At 47.1% G+C, this 21035-nt stretch overlaps 1 protein-coding gene across 5 annotated transcripts in view; it reads left to right on the forward strand.

The window, feature by feature from the left end:
- The window catches only part of LOC119954114 (opioid-binding protein/cell adhesion molecule-like), a 1170645-nt gene that overhangs the window by 1038043 nt on the left and 111567 nt on the right, over window positions 1–21035 (forward strand). For all 5 annotated transcript variants that reach the window (XM_038779012.1, XM_038779011.1, XM_038779013.1 and 2 more), the window contains one exon: window positions 16579–16710. In XM_038779012.1, coding sequence (XP_038634940.1) covers window positions 16579–16710 — 132 coding nt within the window. The remainder of the gene's footprint in view (window positions 1–16578; window positions 16711–21035) is intronic.

Here is a 21035-nt window from a genome sequence, read left to right on the forward strand (position 1 = left end):
GCCAATGCTAGCCCCTCCACAGTTGCTGAATCGATCCAGGTTCAGTGCCAGTTTTGCTGTCATGAAAGTCCACAAACCCTGCCCGACGTCAACACTTAGCTTCAGGAATGGAAAATCCAGCCCTCCATCTTTAAACTGATCAGCAAAGTTTGGAAATAATGAAGTTAATTTTCATATAAATGGTTTAACGAAGGTGGAGCTACATTAGCGACAGTGTATCAAGCTGAATAGTAAATAATCAATGCTGCACCTAGTGAAACAATGCAAGACATGATGCATTGTACAAGTGAAAAGACCTTCTAAGCTATAATGATGGTCATGTGTATTATGAAGAGAATTCTTGGAAGTGAGATCAGATGTGACTGCTCTCTCTTAGATGTGTTTTCCATTCATTTTTGATGATCTGCCCATTTTAAAATTAATTTTCACTGCAATGAACTGTGTCTGATCTTTTCCATTACATTAGTAGATCCTAAACTGCAACAAGCAGAGCGGGAAAAAAAATACCTCATTTACCTGCAGGAGGTCGATGACTTCGAAGGACCATTAATCTAGAAACTTCTTTTTTCTGCAGAATAACACAAAAATCAACTGATTAAAGCCTTATCTTAAAACTCAGGGGAATGTTTGCTTCACCATAGGAATAAAGAATTCCTCTCTAACTTTAATTAAATGTTGCGGGTGCTTAATTTAGAATTACTAAACATAGCTATAACACTTACACAATGGATGTTGGCAGTCAATGTGCTATGATATTAACTGGCAATTTCCGATATATGTGCTGTCAGAACTTGCAAGTGTTAATTGGAATATGATGAGAAGACCTGGGTACTTCAGACTGGTGGGTTACTTAATGAATTAAACAAATAATTGTGTCTTTGATAAGGGTGGTGTGACAGTATGCTGCATTTTCACATCACTCTGATGCTGCGACTCAAAACGTCAGCAAATTGTCATCTTGTCATTGCCTAACTCGGGCGGCGCAGTGGTTACCACTGTTGCCTCACAGTGCCAGGGACCCGGATTCAATTCCGGCCTTGGGTGACTGTCTGTGTGGAGTTTGCACTTTCTCCTCGTGTCTGCATAGGTTTCCTCCCGGGTGCTCCGGTTTCCTCCTGCAGACCAAAGATGTGTAGGTTAGTTGGGGTCACAAGGATAGGGTGGGGAAGAGTGGACCTGGGGGTCGGTGTTGACGTGATGGGCTGAATGGCCTTCTTCCGCACCACAGGGATTCTGTGGATCTCCACTCTTTCCATCTACCCTACCAATGTGAAGAACAACCCATCATCCAAGCAATAGAAAATACTCCCAAACTTGCTCCAATTATTTCAGCACAATTAGCAGGAGCAAGATGGAATGCCAGTGTTTTAAAACTGTTTTGCAGAAAATAATGAAATCAATTATAACCAAGGGAGACCTTTGCACTGTCACTTAGTCTGCACGAGGATGTTTCTTGTATTGCATTGCAATGCCAAATGCAGCATTTGTCAACTCTCCCATAGTGTGGTTCCTTCTTTACACTCTTTGCACAACAAATGGAATGACTAGCCATTCTTTTCACAGATCATTGCTTGAGCCAACACTAGTTATTGAGCCTTTGTCCAAGGCTGACTGTGATTTATTATGATTGTGAAATGGCACCATTTGTTTCTGGACACTTTTTGGCTTTGGCTCGTTGAATGCTTTTGCCTGCTCTGCTTGGGAGATACTGGCATATGTGATTCATAAATATATAATGAACTGCACTCATTAGGATAATATTCCTGAACTCATTTTGCAGTCAAGTGGAAGGCTATTGTTTTGCTTGCTCCATGACTTTAGAGTGCTTCTGTCCTTGCGTTCCATCATTGTCCGGCTGCATTTTGGAAGTGGAGAATATGCTCATGGCCGAACAGGCTGGAGAAGACTGCATGAAATCAGAAATTAGTTCTCTTTGATAATTATTCAATGCACACCCTATGGAAAAGGTTCTTACAAAAGGCTAGCTTGGTGGCACTCCAGGAAGCTTCAGGCAGGTCAGGTTCTTATTAGCAACAGAATCGGAATACTCCACTTGAATCTGCCATGTGAGCTATTGAAGAATTGTAATCAGAAGGTAAATTAGCTGCAGCTATAATCTTTCACAATCCAGTTTTGGGAATTTGTTTCAGTGTGACTTTTTAATTCTAAATTCAACTTAAAAAAAGGTCAAAAGTGGTCCATAATTTATTAACTGTGCCAATGCTTCTTTACTTACAAAGTGGATGAAGGGTTCTGGAGGATAGTCTCTTAAAGCAGAAAGGTCCTGTTTTTTTGCCTCTGTGGCTTGCAAGTGACTGACAGTCGCTGTTTCTTGATTCGGGCATTTATACGAAGGCTATACTGGGCTATAGATGCTATCTGCTGCTTTACCTCATGAAATATTTAACCCAAGGTCTGCATATTGGAGCAGATGGGTTGCAGTTTGTTTTATTCATGGTGGGAGAGTCTCTTGGAAGATGCCTTTACAATCTCGTCTCACTAGAGTTTGACTCCATGACCTGTTTTCTACAGATAACCATTATCAGTTCTGTCTTATCTGCAGTGGCTGCTTTTAAAACTGGTGTCTGTCAAAGGCAGCCATGAGTTGAAAAGAATAAAGCTTCAACTCCCAATATTCTAACTTGCAGCCAATGTTAAAAATACTCAGGAATTCAGTTGAATTCCTCTCAAAAAAATCATTGTTTCCACAGCAGCAGATGTGTTGAGTGTGGGTGTGCAGTGCGGTGCTGCCTTGGAGGGAGTGCAAAGGTTGACCAGACTGAATCCTGGAATGCCTGCATTGTCCTGTTGAGAAGAGATTGAGGGTGGCCAGGCTTATATTCCCTCGAGTTTAGAAAAAGCGAGAGGTGATCTCATTGAAACATATACAATTGTGAAGGGGCAGGGGAATGGGCCTGGGTTAGTGTGCTCTTTCAAAAGTCTGTTCCGTCTCGATAGGCTGAATGGCCTCCTTCTGCATGGTGGGGATTGTATGATTCTATGATCGAACTGACTCTTCTACAGAATTGAATCCTTTCAATTAGCTTCACTGCGCAATAGGCCAAGCAAGTCACTTGGTTCGAAAGGAATTGCTGTAATGTCAACCACCAGCTCCTACTACTGCCGATCCCATGAATTTCTCCTGCCTTTAAGATCCAGTCTTTCCTAAACACCCAAACCTTTCCCATATGACGAGCCTAAGGATAGCAGTAGGGACTGGAAACCATGGCTAGTTTCCCCCCTTCATAACCCATTGTTGCTAAGTTCCAGCTGCATCATTATGGTCAGTAGCATAGCTGACATCAGATAACTCAGTACTGAACCAGGACTGAACATGTGATCATCTTAGTTTGTATATGGACTCATGGTGGCCGGGTTTGGGGTGGGGGGGGGGTTCGTGGCCGACGGAGAGGAGGGGAGGCGGTATGTAGAAAGTGCATACACAATTAGATGGCCGTCTCCACGAGGATTTACGCCAGTTTCGCTGTCACCAAGTGTAGGCTTGGGATCCTCATTTATTCCCGAGAGAGCTCAAGGTTTTCATCTTGGATGCATTTGAATAAATTAAACATCTTGTGCGGGATTCTCCGTGAATCGGCGAAATGGCCCGAACCCGGCACCAAAAATGGCGCGAATTATTCCGGCATCGGGAATGGGCTAGTAGTGGCGTGACGCCATTTGCGATGGCGTCACCCGTCACTGATGCCGGAGACCCAGCAAAATGGTCGCCCACCACGCAGCGCCAAGTGAGCCCCCCACTGCTTTTCCCCCTTCCCCCATCCCCGCTTCCCCATATCCCCTTTCCCCCATATTCCCTCACCCCCATACCCCCTTCCCCCATATACCCCCTTCCCCCATAGTCCTTCGCCCCATACCCCCTTCTCCCATGTACTCCCTTCCCCCATATTCCCCTTCCACCATATCCCCCTTCCCCCACATCCACGCTTCCCCATATCACCCTTCCCCCATATCCCCTACCCCCATATCCACCTTCCCCCATATCCCCCTGCCCCATTTCCCCCACAAACCCCTTCCCCATATCCCCTTTTCAGCATATTCCCCCTTTCCCATATCACCCCTCCGCCATATCCCCCTTCCCCCATATCCCCCTTCCCCATATCCCCCTTGCCCCATATCCCCTTCCCCATATCCCCCTTCCTCCATAACCCCCATAACACCTATCCCCAATATCCCCCTTCCCCCAAATCCCCCCTTCCCACCTTCCCCTTCCCCATATACCCCTTCCCCATATCCCCCATTTCCCCCATATCCCTCCTCCCCCATATCCCCCTTCCTCACATCCCATATCACCCCTCCGCCATATCCCCCTTCCCCCTTCCCCATATACCCCTTTCCCATATCCCCCATTTCCCCCATATCCCTTCTCCCCCCATATCCCCTTCCCATATCCCCTTCCCCATATCCCTCATATCCTTCCTTCCTCATATACCCCTTACCCCCATATCCCCTTCCCCCATATCCCCCTTCACCCATATCCCCCTTCCCCATATACCCCTTCCCCCATATCTCCCCTTACCCCATATCCCCCATATACCCCCTTCCCCCATATCACCCCCTTCCCCCATATCACCCCCTTCCCCCATATCCCCCCTTCCCCATATCCCCCCCTTCCCCCATATCCCCCCTTCCCCCATATCCCCCCTTCCCCCTTCCCCCATGTCCCCCTTCCCCCATATCCCCCTTCCCCCATATGTCGCATATCCCTTTCCCCCATATCTCCCCTTCCCCCATAGCCCCCTTCCCCCATATCTCTCCTTCCCCCATGTCCCCCTACCCACACCACGAGAAGCTGCCTTTGTGCTCTGTCCGATGCGTGCGTGGGTGTGGCGTGAGGTGAGCACCAGTGAGTGTGTGAGGGGTGATAGAAGGTCGGCCTCAGGTGAGTGTGCCCCCCCTGCCCCCTTTGGGATTTGGCTCCTACAGGCTCCCCGTCGACAATCACCCCCGACCCTACACCGTCCCACCCCACCTCCACCCACCTCCCTCACGAACTGACTCCCGCAAGCTCACCGAGGACAAGCATTACCACCCCACCCATCAACCCCCCCACCCCCACCCCCTCCCCACCCGCCTTCGGCAACTCAACATCTGGGTGAAGAAGATGACAACGCGCAGCCGGATGCGCAGGTCTCGGCGCCGGCGCCGGGCCTGAGGCGGTCACAGCGGAAGGTCAAGGCCCCCGACGGACTTGATCTTTAAGACCACTCCACACCTGCCGGACTTTTTTTAAAATGGGATGAATGTGGTAAACCATGTTATTGTGTTTATTGTATTATATTCACTGTGCTGTATTGTACATTCCTGGGCTTGTCCAGCCTGGCTGCGCCTGTGGCTCCTCCCTTCGGGGCTTTTGTATAAAAGTGGCAAGTCTCCGCAGTTCGGGTCCAGAGGCAGGAGGCTTGCTGTTTAGTGTATTAAAGCCTCAGTTACGTTTATCACTCGTTATCTATTATTGATGGCCCTCTCCATCCTCCCGGGCAGACGACCGGACCCTGCGCTGCAGTGTCACTGCCGCAAGCAGGGACGATCCGGGTGGAGGGTGGTATTGTGGCCATGGGTCAGACATTGTCCAACGATTTAGAGCCCTGAGCTCATCGCAGGGCGGGTTGTCATCATCCTCCATGGCCTGCAATGGACACGCTTCCACCGGCGACCGTGTGAGCCCGGCCCGTTGTGCCACAGGTGGACGTGCAATGGAGGGGGGGGGGGGTGCATGCGGGTGGGGTGTGTGTGATTGGTGTTGGGTGGTTGGTGTTGGGTGGGTGGGGTGAGGGTGGTAGGCTGATGCCGTGGTGTGTAGTCTGTGCCCATATTCGGCGATTCCCACTTAGTCCGTGAACCGGGCGGCTATCAGCCTGTCCTGTGCCCGCTGGCCCAGCCGGTAACAGTGGGCAGCCTGCCGTCCATGTCCACTCCATCTGTCCTGACCATTGCCCCCATCCTCCTCATCTGGGGAGGTCTGCGCCTCATCTTGCTGTTCCTCCCCTTCCCCCTCCTCTGCCTGCAGCACATCGCCCTTCTGCTGGGCTATATTGTGCAAGGCGCAGCAGACCACAACGATGCAGCCGACCCTATCTGACAGGTACTGGAGGGCCCCTCCAGAGTGGTCCAGGCACCTGAAGCGCATCTTCAGCAGCCTAAAGCAAATTTCTAACACCCCCCTGGTCGCTGCATGGGCATCTTTTTAGCGGTTCTCTGTGTCACACTGTGGCCTCCATATAGGCGTCATCAGCCATGACTGCAATAGGTAACCCCTGTCACCGCCCAGCAACCAGCCCCTCAGCCTTCGCCACAAGTTCTAATTTCTCAACTGCTCGCTGTGATTTGAAGCTAAAAATAAACCTGAACATTCATACCACTGAATATCTGAGTCATTTTGTCTCCCATTTGTGTTACTCTTGGTAATGCACCAAGATGTTCCTGTCAGATATATCGGGTATTGTGTTGAAAACATTTCCATGATGTAATTTCTCACTGGATTAAGAAAATGAGCCATAAAAGTTGAACTATCAAAAAATTACCACAAATAATATCTTTGCTATTTCAAGTCTTGTGTATACATCTGCTAGTGCATGAAATTTATAAAACCTTAGGCACTACATTACCCTCCTTATTCATTTTATCCCACAACCTTTCTTTTCCTCAGTGCACAGGTGTGCGTCCACTTTCATGAATTTATCTTAACAACATTATCCCCAAGAACCGAGGGTTCTTTCCCTATCGTTCACTTGGGAAGAGGCTTATCTTTCATTTGAGTCATTGTGTGACTTTTTCTTTAAAAACAAAGGCAAAAGCAGATGGTCGGTGGCTGAAGGAAGACTGTAGGGAGTGGGGGATCCCAGTTTGCATCATACTATACAGATACTCTTGTGTATCTGACTGCTGTGATGTGTAAGACGTGCTGCAGTATTCACAACTCTTTTCGCAAAGCTGCAAGATCACAGTCTCTTCTTCCACCTCCCTTGCCAATGACAGATTGTATTTAACCACACATGAGAGGGAGCTGGAGACTGTTGTTGGTTGAATTCTCACATCTTTTGGGACCTGAATCCTTTCCTTACTGATCATTAAGTACTTAGTACACAAAAGAAACTGTAATGATATGCAATTGCCTTTGTGCCCAACAGAAGCAAATAGCCTCAAAGGGAATCCTTTCTTTTGGTAAACATTGAATGTATGCATGTGATTCAGCATCTGCTACAGGGAGCAAGCCGATAGTCGTCTTGTAATGTAGAACTTCTTCCTCAATCTTATTTGCTGAGATCCCAGGTATCATACGTTCCTCAGCATCAATCCGAGACTAGAGCTAGTCAGACGAGGGAATGAGTCCATTTTTTGTGGGGAAAACCGAGGCTGGGATTTTCTGGCCCACCTGCCTCTGGTATTTGCGGCCCTGATGAAAGTCAATGGATAGTTGGCTGGCCCGCTGCTTCCCCTACATTGGCTCCCGCTACGGCAGGGCTGGAAAAACCCTACTTTACCAGTGTGCGAATTTATTACCCAACAATTTGTGGAGAGGAAGAGCATTGCCGTTGGCCTAGTAAAAACAGAAGCTGATTGTGGACCACATCGTGAGTTTGAAGTAATTGTTGACTCTTGCATTGTTAAAACATAGAACCCAGGAGTACAGGCCCTTCGGCCCACAATGTTTTGCCGACCAATTATCCTAATCTAAGATCAACCTAACCTGCACCCTTTCAATTTACCGCTGTCCATGTGCCTGTCCAAGAGTCGCTTAAATGTCCCGAATGACTCTGACTCCACCATCTCTGCTGGCAGTGCATTCCATGCACCCACCACTCTCTGTGTAAATAACCTACCTCTGACATCTCCCCTATACCTTCCTCCAATCACCTTAAAATTATGTCCCCTCATGACAGCCATTTCACCCTGGGGAAAATCTCTGGCTATCCACTCTATCTATGACTCTCATCACCGTGTACGCCACTATCAAGTCACTTTTTTTCCCTTTTTTTTCAGTCCATTTTTCGCTTTTATTATTTTTGAGTGAAAGTACAATGTTGTTTTCAGAGTGAGGAACACGGAATGCAGAGAATTGGAAATGCTGACCCACCTCCTCCTCTGTTCCCTCCTCCCCCACCTACTCCTCTCTGTCCAGCCCTAGGTTTCAAATAAATCTGAATCAATAATCATCCAGAGGCCGCAATGACTTCCTCCAGTAGGGATCCAGACCCACCAGTTCGTCCCCCAATGCGGATCAGGAGCCTCAGCCCCTCCCCCACTTTGGAGATCAGGACCCTCAGCCCTTCCGCCACAATGGGGATCAGGCCCCTCAGCCCCTCCCCCCACAATGGGGATCAGGAACCTCCAAGACCACCCCCACACACACACTTTGGGGATAGTAAACTTACCACAAAAAGTAGGGCTGGCACTTAATGGCACAAGGATCCTTTTTAATGACAAGATTATCAGACCCTGCAAAGTCATTCAACCTCTCCAGCTCAGAAAGGGAACAATTGAAATAGAGTCTTGTTTCTCCAGCCAGTTGTTACGACCCCAGGTGGGAGGACTGTACAGTTTATCTAGCATCAATACTTCACAGGTTGCACCATAAAAGTTTAATGCACACACGGCAAACAGATAGGGGTCTCTACAGAGATGAGTAGTTAAATGGTAGACTGTGGGGGAAAACAGATGAAGCTTTGCTGTTGAGTTCCCTTGTGTGCAGACAGATTGTTAGTTCCAGTAGTGGCCTAAGGCTCTCGCCAATGGAGCTTCGGTATGAAGGAAAGTATGGCCTGATCGCTCCTCATTGTCTCAGCCTCTTGTGTTTCCCAAAGGCCGTAAAGTTCCACTGAGATGATTCATCGCTGGACACTATTGACAATTTTGCCTCAGGCAAGGCAAGCAGAATGCGAGTTGGATAACTTCTCACTTTCTCATTCAGTCCCAAGTGAATCTAAAAGAACAAGTTCAAAACATAAAGCTCATCCAGTAAAATCACGAGCCTTTGCCTTTTATTTACTATCATTTAAAATGATTGCAGTGAAAATGAGCAAACAGTTCCTCCCCTAGTGAGGTGATTTATTTTTTGAAAAGGTATTCTTGATCCCAATCCAAAGGTGACTTTTTTTTTGTAAAGAAATCTAAGTGCCCAAATAATGCAATGTCATTCAAATTGTTGAAAGACAAAATGGCGTTTGTGAAGATATGGGCCGGATGTTTGTGGCCGTTGCCGATGGCTCCTCAGCAGTGGGGAGTGCATGCAGGTGGAAAACCCATTAACAGCGGCAGAACTAGAAGATTCCACCATCAACCAATGGGGCACCACCTCCGCCACAGTGAAACATGATACAGCTGCAGGGTGTGTGAAAAATCCTGCCCATAGTTTTCCCAACACAGTGAAATGGTCTGAGGGGTTTTTAAAAAGTAAAATTTGGAAAAGCGTCTGACTTTACCATTCTGTCACTTTTCTCTCTTTCAGCAGGCATCACGTCTGTTCTCCGTTTTTGGAGACCAGCAAGGATTCCCGCTGACTTGCGTCACTGGGTGGGAGAATTGAAGGGGAATTTGACTTGAAACCAAATTTGAATATGTTGATAATGATTTAAATATGCTAATCTGGTTCGCACGCTCACTGGGTGTGAACCAGGATACATCACCGGCATGGGGCAGTAAGAATCTCCAAACGAGTGTCTTTGGCCATAATGCGATTTGTGCCTGGGCGAGCGGAACTGGAGAATCACCCCCTTTATTTCTTTATTTTGGCGCTATATTGGATTCTCCGCCCCCACTGCAAACGCGATTTTGGCACGGGGCTGCGGAGAATCCAGCCCAATATATGTCCAAAATAACACACAAATTTGAAAGATACCTTGCATTCTTTCACGTATGGCCCACGGATGAACTGATTAGATTTTTGCAAAAATGCAGACTCAGTCCTAGAATGTTTTGAGGATCCAACTCTTAAGATTAGGCGATAGGGCAAATTGACTTTCTATTTTGTCATGTTGCGAGTTGTTGGATTTAGAATGCTGTCAATTATTTTGGATTGTCTTAGCTTCTGCACTGCAATTCATCACAGCTGTCACCCTCTGTGTACCCGAACAGCCGCCGGAATGTGGCGACTAGGGTTTTTTCACAGTAACGTCATTGCAGTGTTAATGTAAGCCTACTTATGACAATAAAGATTATTATTAAAAAATATGAGCAGAGTTTTCCGAGCACATTGTTGGATGTGGGTTGGTCTGCGGTCCCCACAGTGAGATGGAAGCTCATTTAAGACTTATTAAAGAGCATCTGCCAGGCAGGGATATGCCTCATGGGAGTATTGTGAAATTGTAATGACATTGAATTAACACAACGTGGTGGAGGTGCATGCTTTGCTGAATGCCCTCCTCACTTGTCTTCTCTCGCCTTCCTGTGATTATTTTTCTGTCTTTCAATGGAATGCCTTCAGGAAATACACAAGTGGATTTTGCATTCGCCTGTATCTCCTTGTTGACCTCAGCATGCCATTATCAGCAATTTGTGGCGCATATTTCTTTTGAGCTGAAGGGCGAGGGGAAAAAAACTAACAAACAGGCGTGCTGAAGGATGCCCTGTGCCAGAAAATGTTGGGCCTATGTTTCATGACTGTTTTAAGTGGTGTTGCTGTTCGGCCTCTTGTGTGACATATCGTTTCATTAAAACCTGCTGAGTGGTTGCAAGTTAAATGCAGCTAGACATCAGCTTCTCCAGAAGTGTTAAAAAAGATGGTGACAAAATTGAACAGGTTGCAGCATTGATTTTCTGTTGCTGCTCTTGTGATCACTGTTGTACCTTCACGAGAATCTTTACAAATTATATTGATATATAGAAACAATGAGACCGTATTCCATAATCAGTCAGTATGTTAACATAGCGCCTTTTGAACATTTCGTGGACTGTTTTGTAATTATTAAGGATGGACTGAGGGCGCGATTCGAACAATTGGGAACAAAGTCCCATAGCGAGTGCGTTTAGCCGCGTGTTTCCCGGCGCTCATAGCGCTGAGAAATACATAGGTATAAAATGCCATTTGCGCTGAATAAGAGGCCTCAGCAGGGAATGCGTGGCCAAGGCTGCACATAGCCCCCTTTTCTACACCGAGGAGCTCCACTCACTGATTCTCCCCAGTATAGTGTGAGCTCGCTCGCCATTTTTAAATGGTGTCCCAATCTCTGAGGCCCCTGCCAGCTGGCAGTGTCACCTGCACTGCCAGCCTGGCACCCAGGCGGCACTGTCAGGGTGCCAGGCTGGCAGTGCAAGGGTGCCCAGGTGGCACCAGCTTTGCCAGGGTACCATCCTGCCCAAAGGGCATACACCTCAGGGCCTCCGATCCCCCGGGAGACCCCCACGAGTGCCATTCTGTCTGATCCCCATTTGTGGAGACTAGTACTGAATGGCACTCACCCGAGGTCTCCAAGGCGAAGCAGATAGATCCCAACGCCTCGGTACCTCGAGAAACTGCATATTAAAGTGAGACTAGCTGTCTCAGATTTGCAGATTTGCTAAAGAGTGATCCTGCCCACAATGGGCGGGATTTCAATCGCAACATCACGCACGATTGCGTTATATCTCCTGAGGCGTTGCAAGCCGGGTAGATCCCGGGAGCGGGGTCTCCCGACATCGATTGGCCACACTGTGCCCTGGCGAGCTTCTTTTCAGGTGCAGCATGACTGTTTGATCACACCCGGAAATTTCCTGCCCCTGGAGAAACCAGATCTTAGGGCAGCCTATTTGAAGAGATTTGACATTCAATTCTTTTCTCTGAAAGACTGGAGTTTTGTTTCAGTGTCCTGCGGTTATTTTGCTTCATTGGGCAAATACTTAAATTGTGTGTTTGTGAATCTATAAAATATGTATGCGCTAATATTGACTGTCTCTATTGGTCCTGGTGATAAACAAAGGCTTCAAAAGTGACAGAATCAAATTAATGTTCACTTTCATCCTTTCACAAAGTCATCCTTTGACAAAAGTACCTTTTTTGTAAGCCCCGAAAGGCATAATCCCAATTTTATTTTATCTGTGGGCTAAGCTTAATGAAGACTTTATTTTTGAGCAGTGAAGCAAGTTATTTTATTTGTTCTGAGCTGCCAGGCTCCATCAGGCAGCTATTTGTTCAGCTTTCTTCATTGCTATTACCAACCAAATACAGTTAAGTTATAAATGCAGAAGCGAGCAACTGACCAGGAATGAAAACTGTGGCCTGACCAGCAATGAAAACTGTGGCCTATCAGCTGCAATACAAAACTCCAATTTTGTACTTGTAATTGGAAAGTAAGGTTACCCTTTGGCAATCATTCTGGTTCAGAACTGGCACAAAGTGATTCCAAAGCTTACAGCAAATACCTAAAAAAGGAAACATGTCGAGGTCGATGATTTGCAAACATAAATACGAATGAGGGCGGCTTGTCAGCTGATCAAAGTCAGTGGTCCATCTTCCAAGTGATCCATGGGCTGGTCAAAAATGCAGGTCACTGATGTGTGAGAAAACTGCTTCGAACCCTCATTCCCTCCACTCGTGTGATGTTGCACAATCAGACCGACTCCCACTTACCTGGCAAGAGTTGCCATAAATGCAAGCCACAACAATGTAACCGTACAAGCAAGATATTTTTTGTGTTGATTTTGTGTGATTAGTATAGATGCATCATAATCCTTTTTGCCGTGCCCAGCGATAAGTGGTGGAGTGGGAGCAATAGCTGGTCCACAGTGCCTTTTGATTTACCTAAATGGTCTATGGATGAAAATGTTTGGGAACTAATGATCTAGCTCACGGGTGGGCAAACTACGGCCCGCGGGCCGCATGCGGCCCGACAAAGGTTTTTATGTGGCCCGCCAATGAGGTGCCCGGAATCATAACCGGCATTTTTGAAAAGCCGCCGGGGAAAAGCCGCTGAAGTAAATGCGCTTATTGAATAAGCGCATTTACTTCAGCGGCTTTTCCCCGGGGGCTTTTCAAAAATGCTGGTTATGATTCCGGGCACCTCATTGGCGGGCCGCATAAAAACACGCGTAGTGGGGTGGATGAGTGGGGCTGTCTCATTGGTCGGTTTAGTTGGGTGTGCGACCAATAGGAGTCCAGGTTACAAACAATAAGCCTTATTATTGTTTGTAACCTGGACTCCTATTGGTCGCACACCCAACTAAACTGACCAATAAGGCAGCCCCACTCATCCACCCCACTACGCGCGTTTTTATCGTCGACTCGGCTAGGCTGTGCTTCTGTCAGTGTTAAGGATCAGCACAAGCAACTTGACACCTGATTTCAACAAACTGGTAAATGACTGCAGTCAGATGCATCATTCTCATTGACATTGTTCTGTTACTTACTGAGTTACTCTGTTTTTCAAATAAATGTGCTTTTTTTTCTTTAAAGACCTTTTATTTTGGCTATTTAAAATATTAATTATTTTACTTAATATACTATGCGGCCCTTTAAAATTGTGAATTTCTGAATGTGGCCCTTGCACGTAAAAGTTTGCCCACCCCTGATCTAGCTCATCCTTACACTGAAACTGTACTGGTCAGCTTGTAAAATCATAGAACTGTCCCTCAAATCCGATCAAGGGGAGGGGGTGGGATTGAATTGCATTCCACAATGATACTTGAAGCATTAACCTGCCAAACAATGATCTTTTCTCTCAATAAGCTAGTATCATGGAGTTTACAACTTCTTGAAATCAAGATGATGGCCGGGATTCTCCGATCCTGCGGGCAAGTTCTGACGCCGGCATCAAAATCGGCGCGGTCTCCATGCCCAGATATTCACCCCTTCCCAGGGGGCTAGTAAGGCATGCTACTCCGGCACTCGAAAGCCGGCATGCCACGGCTGGCGCGGGTCCACGCGTGCGCGCCACGGCTGGCATGAGTTTGTGCTTGCCCGTGGGTTCCCGTCTCTGCGCCGGCCCCTGGGCCATATGGCGGACCCCTACAGTGGCCCGGCGCGGAGGAATATAGCCCCCCATGGAAATAGCCCGCCCATAAATCGGTAGGCCCCGATTGTGGGCCAGGCCACAGTGGAGGCCCCCTCCCCCCCCAAAATTGGATCCCCCCACACCCCCCATCAAGATGGCCCCCGCAGTCAGAACACCGAGGTCCCGCCGGGTAGCACCATACATGACATAATCCGGCGGGACTCGGCCGAACTCGGCGGGCACTTGGCCTGTCGAGGTGTGAAGAATCGCCGGTGGGGGGGGGGCACTCGGCCTTCAACTGATGCGGCGGTGTTCCCTCGGGCGCCCGAGAATCGGCGCCCAAGAATCAACGGGCTGGCATCGGAGTAGCGTGGCCCGATTCTCGCGCCCCTCCTCCGCCGATTCTCCGGCTCAGCGGGGGATCGGAGAATCCCAGCCCATGGATTTCAGCTCTATTGCTTCCTGGTCGATAATCATCCTTCAAGCAACAAACGTTCTGATCATTAGCTTGTTGTTTGTGGAGCCTTGCTGTGCACAAGTTAGCTGTGTTTCCTGCATTACTGCACGGACTATAATTCAAAAGTACTTCATTGACTGTAATGCGATTTGGGACTTTCCTTAATAAAAGCAAATTACTGCGGATGCTGGAATCTGAAACTAAAAGAGAAAAAGCTGGAAAATCTCAGCAGGTCTATCAGCATCTGTAAGGAGAGAAAAAAGCTAACGTTTCGAGTCCAGATGATCCTTTGTCAATTTAAATGCAAGTCTTTCTTTGTTTCTGATTCCAGAATACATTAACCAAATACCTTCCTCGACATTTGAAGCCTGACTCGGGTTCAGGACTGCTGTTAGGAAACACCTAAACTATCTGCTTCTACAAATTGACAATTGTTGGCTTTGATAGCTGCTTGGCAGGCAGGGCAGCTAAACCCTGAGCATTTATTTGACAGAGGGGTTAGACATAATAATAATCTTTATTGTCGCAAGTAGGCTGACATTAACACCGCAATGAAGTTACTGTGAAAAGCCCCCAGTCACCACATTCCGGCACCTGTTTGGGTACACAGAGGGAGAATTTAGAATATTCAATTCACCTAACAGCACGTCTTTCGGGACTTGTGGGAGGAAACTGGAGCACCCAGAGGAAACCCACGCAGACACGGGGAGAACATGCAGACTCCGCACAGGCAGTGACCAAAGCCGGGAATCAAATCTGGGACTCTGGAGCTGTGAAACAACAGTGCTATCCACTGTGCTACCGTTCCACCCATGCAGTCATGCAAGACACCAAGAACACAAGAATTATGGGCAGAAGTAGACCATTTGGCATCTCAAGCCTGCTCCACCATTCAATAAGATCATGGCTAGTCTGATTGTGTGATCTAAAATTTACTTTCCTATTGCCCTACTGTGATCATTGACTTCCAATCATAGATCCATCTAACTCAGCCCTGAATATATTGAATGACCCTGCCCCACTGCTCTCTGGGGAAGATAAGGCCACAGACCAACAACCCTTGAGGGGGAAAAAACTCTCCACATCTCTTGTCTTCAATGAGAGATCTCTAGTTTTTCAACAGTGTCCCCTAGTTCCAGACTACGCCACAAGGGACACATCTTCCCAGCGACCAGCCTGTCAAATCCTCTCAAGATCTTGCATGTTTCAATAAGTTGACACCTCAATCTCAACTCCAATAAATATAGGCCCCAACCTCCTCAGGAATCAGTTAAATGAACGTACTCATCCCGTCTCCCCCCCCCCCCCCCCCCCCCGGCCGCCTCCATGGGTTTCCCACTAGGGTGCACTTCAGCACAGGTTGGCAGTACCAACCTGTGCCAAGGGCAGTGCCAGAACACTGCACGAGCATGTCCCTCTACTCCATTGCATACCATAATTACCTTTGCACACCGGAGGGTTCCTCTTGTCAACCTCACGTCTGGTCCCATGTTGTAAACCTCGTTGAAGTAGCGACGTGATGAATGAAAATAGCAGGGAACCATTTGGCAGGATGGGGGGGGGGGGGGGGGGGGGCAGTGCTAATCATGATTGTTTTTAAATTGGCTGAAATGAAATTCACATCCTCAAATGACGGGATGTCCCCGGTGAGGGGCAGGGAAAATCAGGAAACACGATCTCTAGTGAGATTTGCGTTTCCCGATCCTCACTGCCGATCCTGCAGATGGCGAGTGGGGCCTCAAGATTCGCTCTTTGTTGGGCGGCACGGTGGTGCAGTGGTTAGCACTGCTGTCTACAGCGCTGAGGACCTGGGTTCGATCGCGTCCCCGGGTCACTGTCCATGTGGAATTTGCACATTCTTCCCATGCCTGCATTGGTTTCACCCCCACAACCCAAAGAGTGCAGGTTAGGTGGATTGACTAGACTAAATTGCCCCTTAATTAAAACAAAAGATTTGCCCTTTGTGTTCTCTTGATAATTTGCTCTCCTCCCAAATTTGGGTCATTGGGAAATTTAGCTGCATTTTAAACAGGCACTAAAATGGCAGATAATAGTTCAAAAGGTGCAACTCACGGTTACTCATGACATAGCAATTTGGCAAGACAGGAAAAAATCAGTAGATAAGTTAAATAAATGTTGACATAAATGTAGAGTTCAGCGAAAATTCTGTTTCACATGTGCATCTGTTTTCTTTTTCAGGTCGAGATTTTGTGGAAGATGAGTATATTGAAATTACAGGAATTACGAAAAAACAAGCCGGAGAATATCAGTGCACTGCCTACAATGAGGTCTCGGATCCTGATGTACGAAAAGTAGAAGTAATAGTGAACTGTAAGTGACAAATAACTTTTTATTGGTTTGTATCTTTTTTACTGAGCTTTGTGCTGTTCAAGGTGACAGTGACGCTGAGGCATACATCCTTTCTAGATTCTAAACAACCAGTGTCTCTTTCAAGGTTTACCAAGGCAGATTTTGCATTGGCAAAATGCAAAATAAAGCTCCATTTGATGCACCAAATAATGTGCCTGAACGTTATTCCCAGGAGAGCCCCAAACACAATAGCAGAGATTCAGCTTTTCATTGACAGAGGCCGGATTCAAAAAAAGGGCCACTGAGAAGGGAAAGTGGAGGATTGCCTCTATTTCTATCTCTTAGTCATTTTCACCTGCACGTAAAAAGGGACAATTCATGAAGTTGAAATGCTCCTGTTTAATAATTGCTTTCTTTGTAAATTGGCTCATCCATTTGTTTGGCTGTTTGCAAGCTTTGATAGATGTTTGAGCTTTTGGCTACCTTCAAAAGCACTCATGGATTCTGAAGTACTAAATATTCTGACTGACCTCTCCTGGGGAATATGAGTTTGATGGATTTAACATATTGCGCTTCAAAAGAATGCCTATTCAAGTTATATTTATTTATTTTGATCGATTTACGAGATTTTGTAGAGGTTTGTACTTTTTCAATAAACTTGTCACCTGGGGCGGAATTCTCCGACCCCCGCAGGGTCGGAGAATCGCCCGGGGCCGGCGTAAATCCCGCCCCCGCCATGGCCGGAATTCTCCGCCACCTGGGAATCAGCGGTCGGCGGGCCCCCCGCGCCGGTTGGCAGGCCCCTTGCAGCGATTCTCCGGCCCGCGATGGGCCAAAGTCCCGTCGCTGTCAGGCCTCTCCCACCGACGTGGTTTAAACCACCTCTGGTGCCAGCGGGAGCAGGCGGCGCGAGCGGGCCCCGGGGTCCTGGGGGGAACGTGGTGCGATCTGACCCCGGAGAGTGCCCCCACGGTGGCCCACCAATCGGCGGACAGGCCTGTGCCGTGGGGGCACTCTTTTTCTTCCGCCGCCGCCATGGCCTCCACCATGGCGGAGGTGGAAGAGACCCCCTCCACTGCGCATGCGCCGGGGTGACATCAGCGGCCGCTGATGCTCCGGCACATGCGCGGACACACGCCGACCGGCGAAGGCCTTTTGGCCAGCCGTGGTGCCAGTCGGTGGGGCGCCAAAGGCCGCTGGCACCGGTCGGCGGAGCGGGAGCCACTACGGTGCGGGCCTAGCCCCTAAAGGTGCGGAGAATTCCGCACCTTTGGGGAGGCCCGACGCCGGAGTGGTTCTCGCCACTCCGGTACGCCGGGACCCCCCGCCCCGCCAGGTAGGGGAGAATCCCGGCCCTGATGTCTGTTTAGTTGAAGGATTTGTGAGCATTTGAGTAAATGTTATTACAGGGCTATTTTGGGTTCTGCTTGTAAAGTGAAATACTGAATGAATAGCGAAGGCAGTATAGGGATGTGCGAGTGGGTGAATGAGTTAGGATGTGAAGTTGAGGTTATGAGGGTGAAGCAGGGAAAGCAGGGTGAGGGGAAGTAGGGAGGAAAGGTTAGGAGGGTGAGGGGCAGGTTTATTTAGATTTGGGGGCACTGCTCATGGTAATTAGGAACTCCACCAATGTTTCTGGCAATGAACATCTGTCTTTTAAATTGGCTGCTGTGGCATAGCCCAACTCCAGGTTGATCATGTTCTGGATTCCTGAAGATTCTAACTGTCATCACTGCTCGGCTAAAAACAGGGTCGCGATGTTGGTATTAATGCCGATTTGCACCACTTGGAGGAACATTCCATCCATTGTTCTTTTGACGGATTTTCCACACCAGCCAGCATTGTGATCTTGCTGTGTTTTATCTGGCATTTATGCAGCTTTTCCCCCAAGTTTACAATGGACTGGCTGGAGAAACTCAATAAAAATACGTCCCCATTCAGTTCAATGCTAAGTTTTGACATTAATGTAATGATGGAGTAATTTTGTGTTCGACGTTAATTTATTGATAGATAGTCCGAAACATGAAGAAAGGAGGCTTTCATTCCCTCCTGGGCTTACAATGCAGCCAGAAAAATAAAATGTTACAATCCTCTGAGCAAGAGGGTCTCTGAAGAACAAGAATATTGATAAAGGTAACAGGAATTTGTGGAATATTAATGGTTAATTTTCCATTGGAGACTAAGACACAGCACATGCATTGAGCTCGAAAGTGATGGTTTTTCTCCTACTGGAGGTCTCTCCATGGTGAGACCTGACTTTCACAAATATTTGCTTTCAGCAACATTGACTGCATAATTTACCTGAGAAAGTACATCAGGTTACCTGCTCCTGATTGCTGTTTGAACCTTGCATGGTTCCAATAACCAACCAGTTCATCAAGACAAAAATGAAACCTGGGACTGAAAATGTCGATAGCTCAGGTATTTTCACTGTGCAAAGCTACACAGCCAAATCAGTGGGTCTACAATCTGTCCTGATTATATGTGCGCATGCTGATCATGGTGCTGCCTTCAATTTAGTTCCTATCACTGGGAGAGTTAATTCAACAGTCGGCCTAATTTGAACTCCAGGCCAATTATCAACAGGGGATCCAGCTCCAGTGATGAGGCTTGGGGTATTTTAACTCCCACGTTTCATTTAAATCCTGCTGGTTAGATTCTCATTCCATTCTGGCCGCGAGGCTATGGAAAATCTAACACACCAGAAGCTTCCGACCAAGTCCACTGAGGAATGAGATTGGTGCCTGGGAGGATACGGCAATTGATGGGGTTGGTTGAAATTTGGCAAGGATGTAAATCAGTGACAGGAGAGACCAAAAGCCTTCCTTGTGAGGGCAGGAGCTGTAGGAGTGCTCTTTCTCACCCCACAAGGAAAGTGAAAAAAGGCCTCTCAGCCTGATTCTCTGCCTCACTGAAAACCTCAACTCATAGTCAGTTTATAAATTAAAACTGCAGTTGGGTCCCGATGATGCCAATTTCCTGACATTCATTTGATTTGATTTATTGTCACATGTACTGAAGTACAGTGTAAAATATTTTTCTGCAGCCGAGGGAACGTGCATAGTACGTACATAGTAGAATCAACAGAGAACATTGACAAATGGTACATCAACAAACAGTGATTGGTTGCAGTGCAGAACAAGGGGCCAAACAAAGCAAATACATGAGCAAGAGCAGCATAGGGCATTGTGAATAGTGTTCTTACAGGGAACAGATCAGTCCGAAGGGGAGTCGTTGAGGAGTCTTGCAGCTATGGGGAAGAAGCTGCTCCTATGTCTGGATGTGCAGGTCTTCAGACTTCATACCATCTTTAGATGGGCATTCTTTGGTACCTGCAGTTAAGCAGGTAAAAATCAGTTTCAACCAGTTTGATTGGATTAGAAGTATTCCCCGTGTGTGGTACCATGATGGGCGCTGACTTGATTTAAAAACAAGAATCACTTGCTTGGCTGCCAAAACCTGTGAACGTTGACCTCCCTATGCTCAGTGCTGAAGAATTTTAGAAAGGAGGCATGTGCAAAATACCTCATACCTCAAAAATCCCATAACTTGCAGACCATTAATTTCCAATTTTATTTTTGATTGCTTTTTCCTGTATCTTAAGAGGATAGGCAGATAAAATTTCTCACTTGTCTCTCAACTCCACAGCAGAACGAAATGAAGGAACTTGCACCATAGAAATTGAGATTGTTTTTAAAAATATTTCTCAACAAGTTTTCCTAACAAGAAAGCGGACTGCAATTTTCTAGTGACACATTATTAATCCAGTCCATGAGCCCTCAAACTATTTCTTCCACAGCTCTCAGTCTATTGATTGCTTCTGCTTTAATGAGTCCTGCTGGTTGACAGGGATGGAATGTTAATTATTGTCCAATCATCAACGCAATGTTAAATTCACAACATCCTCATTCATCATGTATTGAACATACTTCTCCTTCTCACTGATTATACACTTCTCAGGTAGTGAATGAGGAAGTTCCTGTCTGCATTTAGGTCCAATACCCTTTTTAAGTAGTTCATAGCCATTTTCATTTTTAAAATCTTAATCCCTCCTTTGTAAAGAAGGATCAATCCAGAAACTAAGCTGCGGAGTACGTAAATGCATGGCTCCCTCAAAGAGAAGGTTGGTTAACAGTTCAGTTGGCTCCCTGAAAAAGTAGGCTTAGCATTGAGCTTCAGCCTTCATCCATAGTTCTACCCTGGGTTAGCACCCATTTAGATGATCAAGTTTCAGCTGTCATTTTGTGTTGGGTCAGGTCACCTCCAATAAAGATTTCACAATGGAAATAATTCCCTATCGGTGAATAAATGCTATGATATTTTATCTTCGTGCTTGCTCTCCTCTT

This window comes from Scyliorhinus canicula, chromosome 19 (genome assembly GCF_902713615.1).
Source record: "Scyliorhinus canicula chromosome 19, sScyCan1.1, whole genome shotgun sequence".
NCBI classification, from domain to species: Eukaryota; Metazoa; Chordata; class Chondrichthyes; order Carcharhiniformes; family Scyliorhinidae; genus Scyliorhinus; species Scyliorhinus canicula.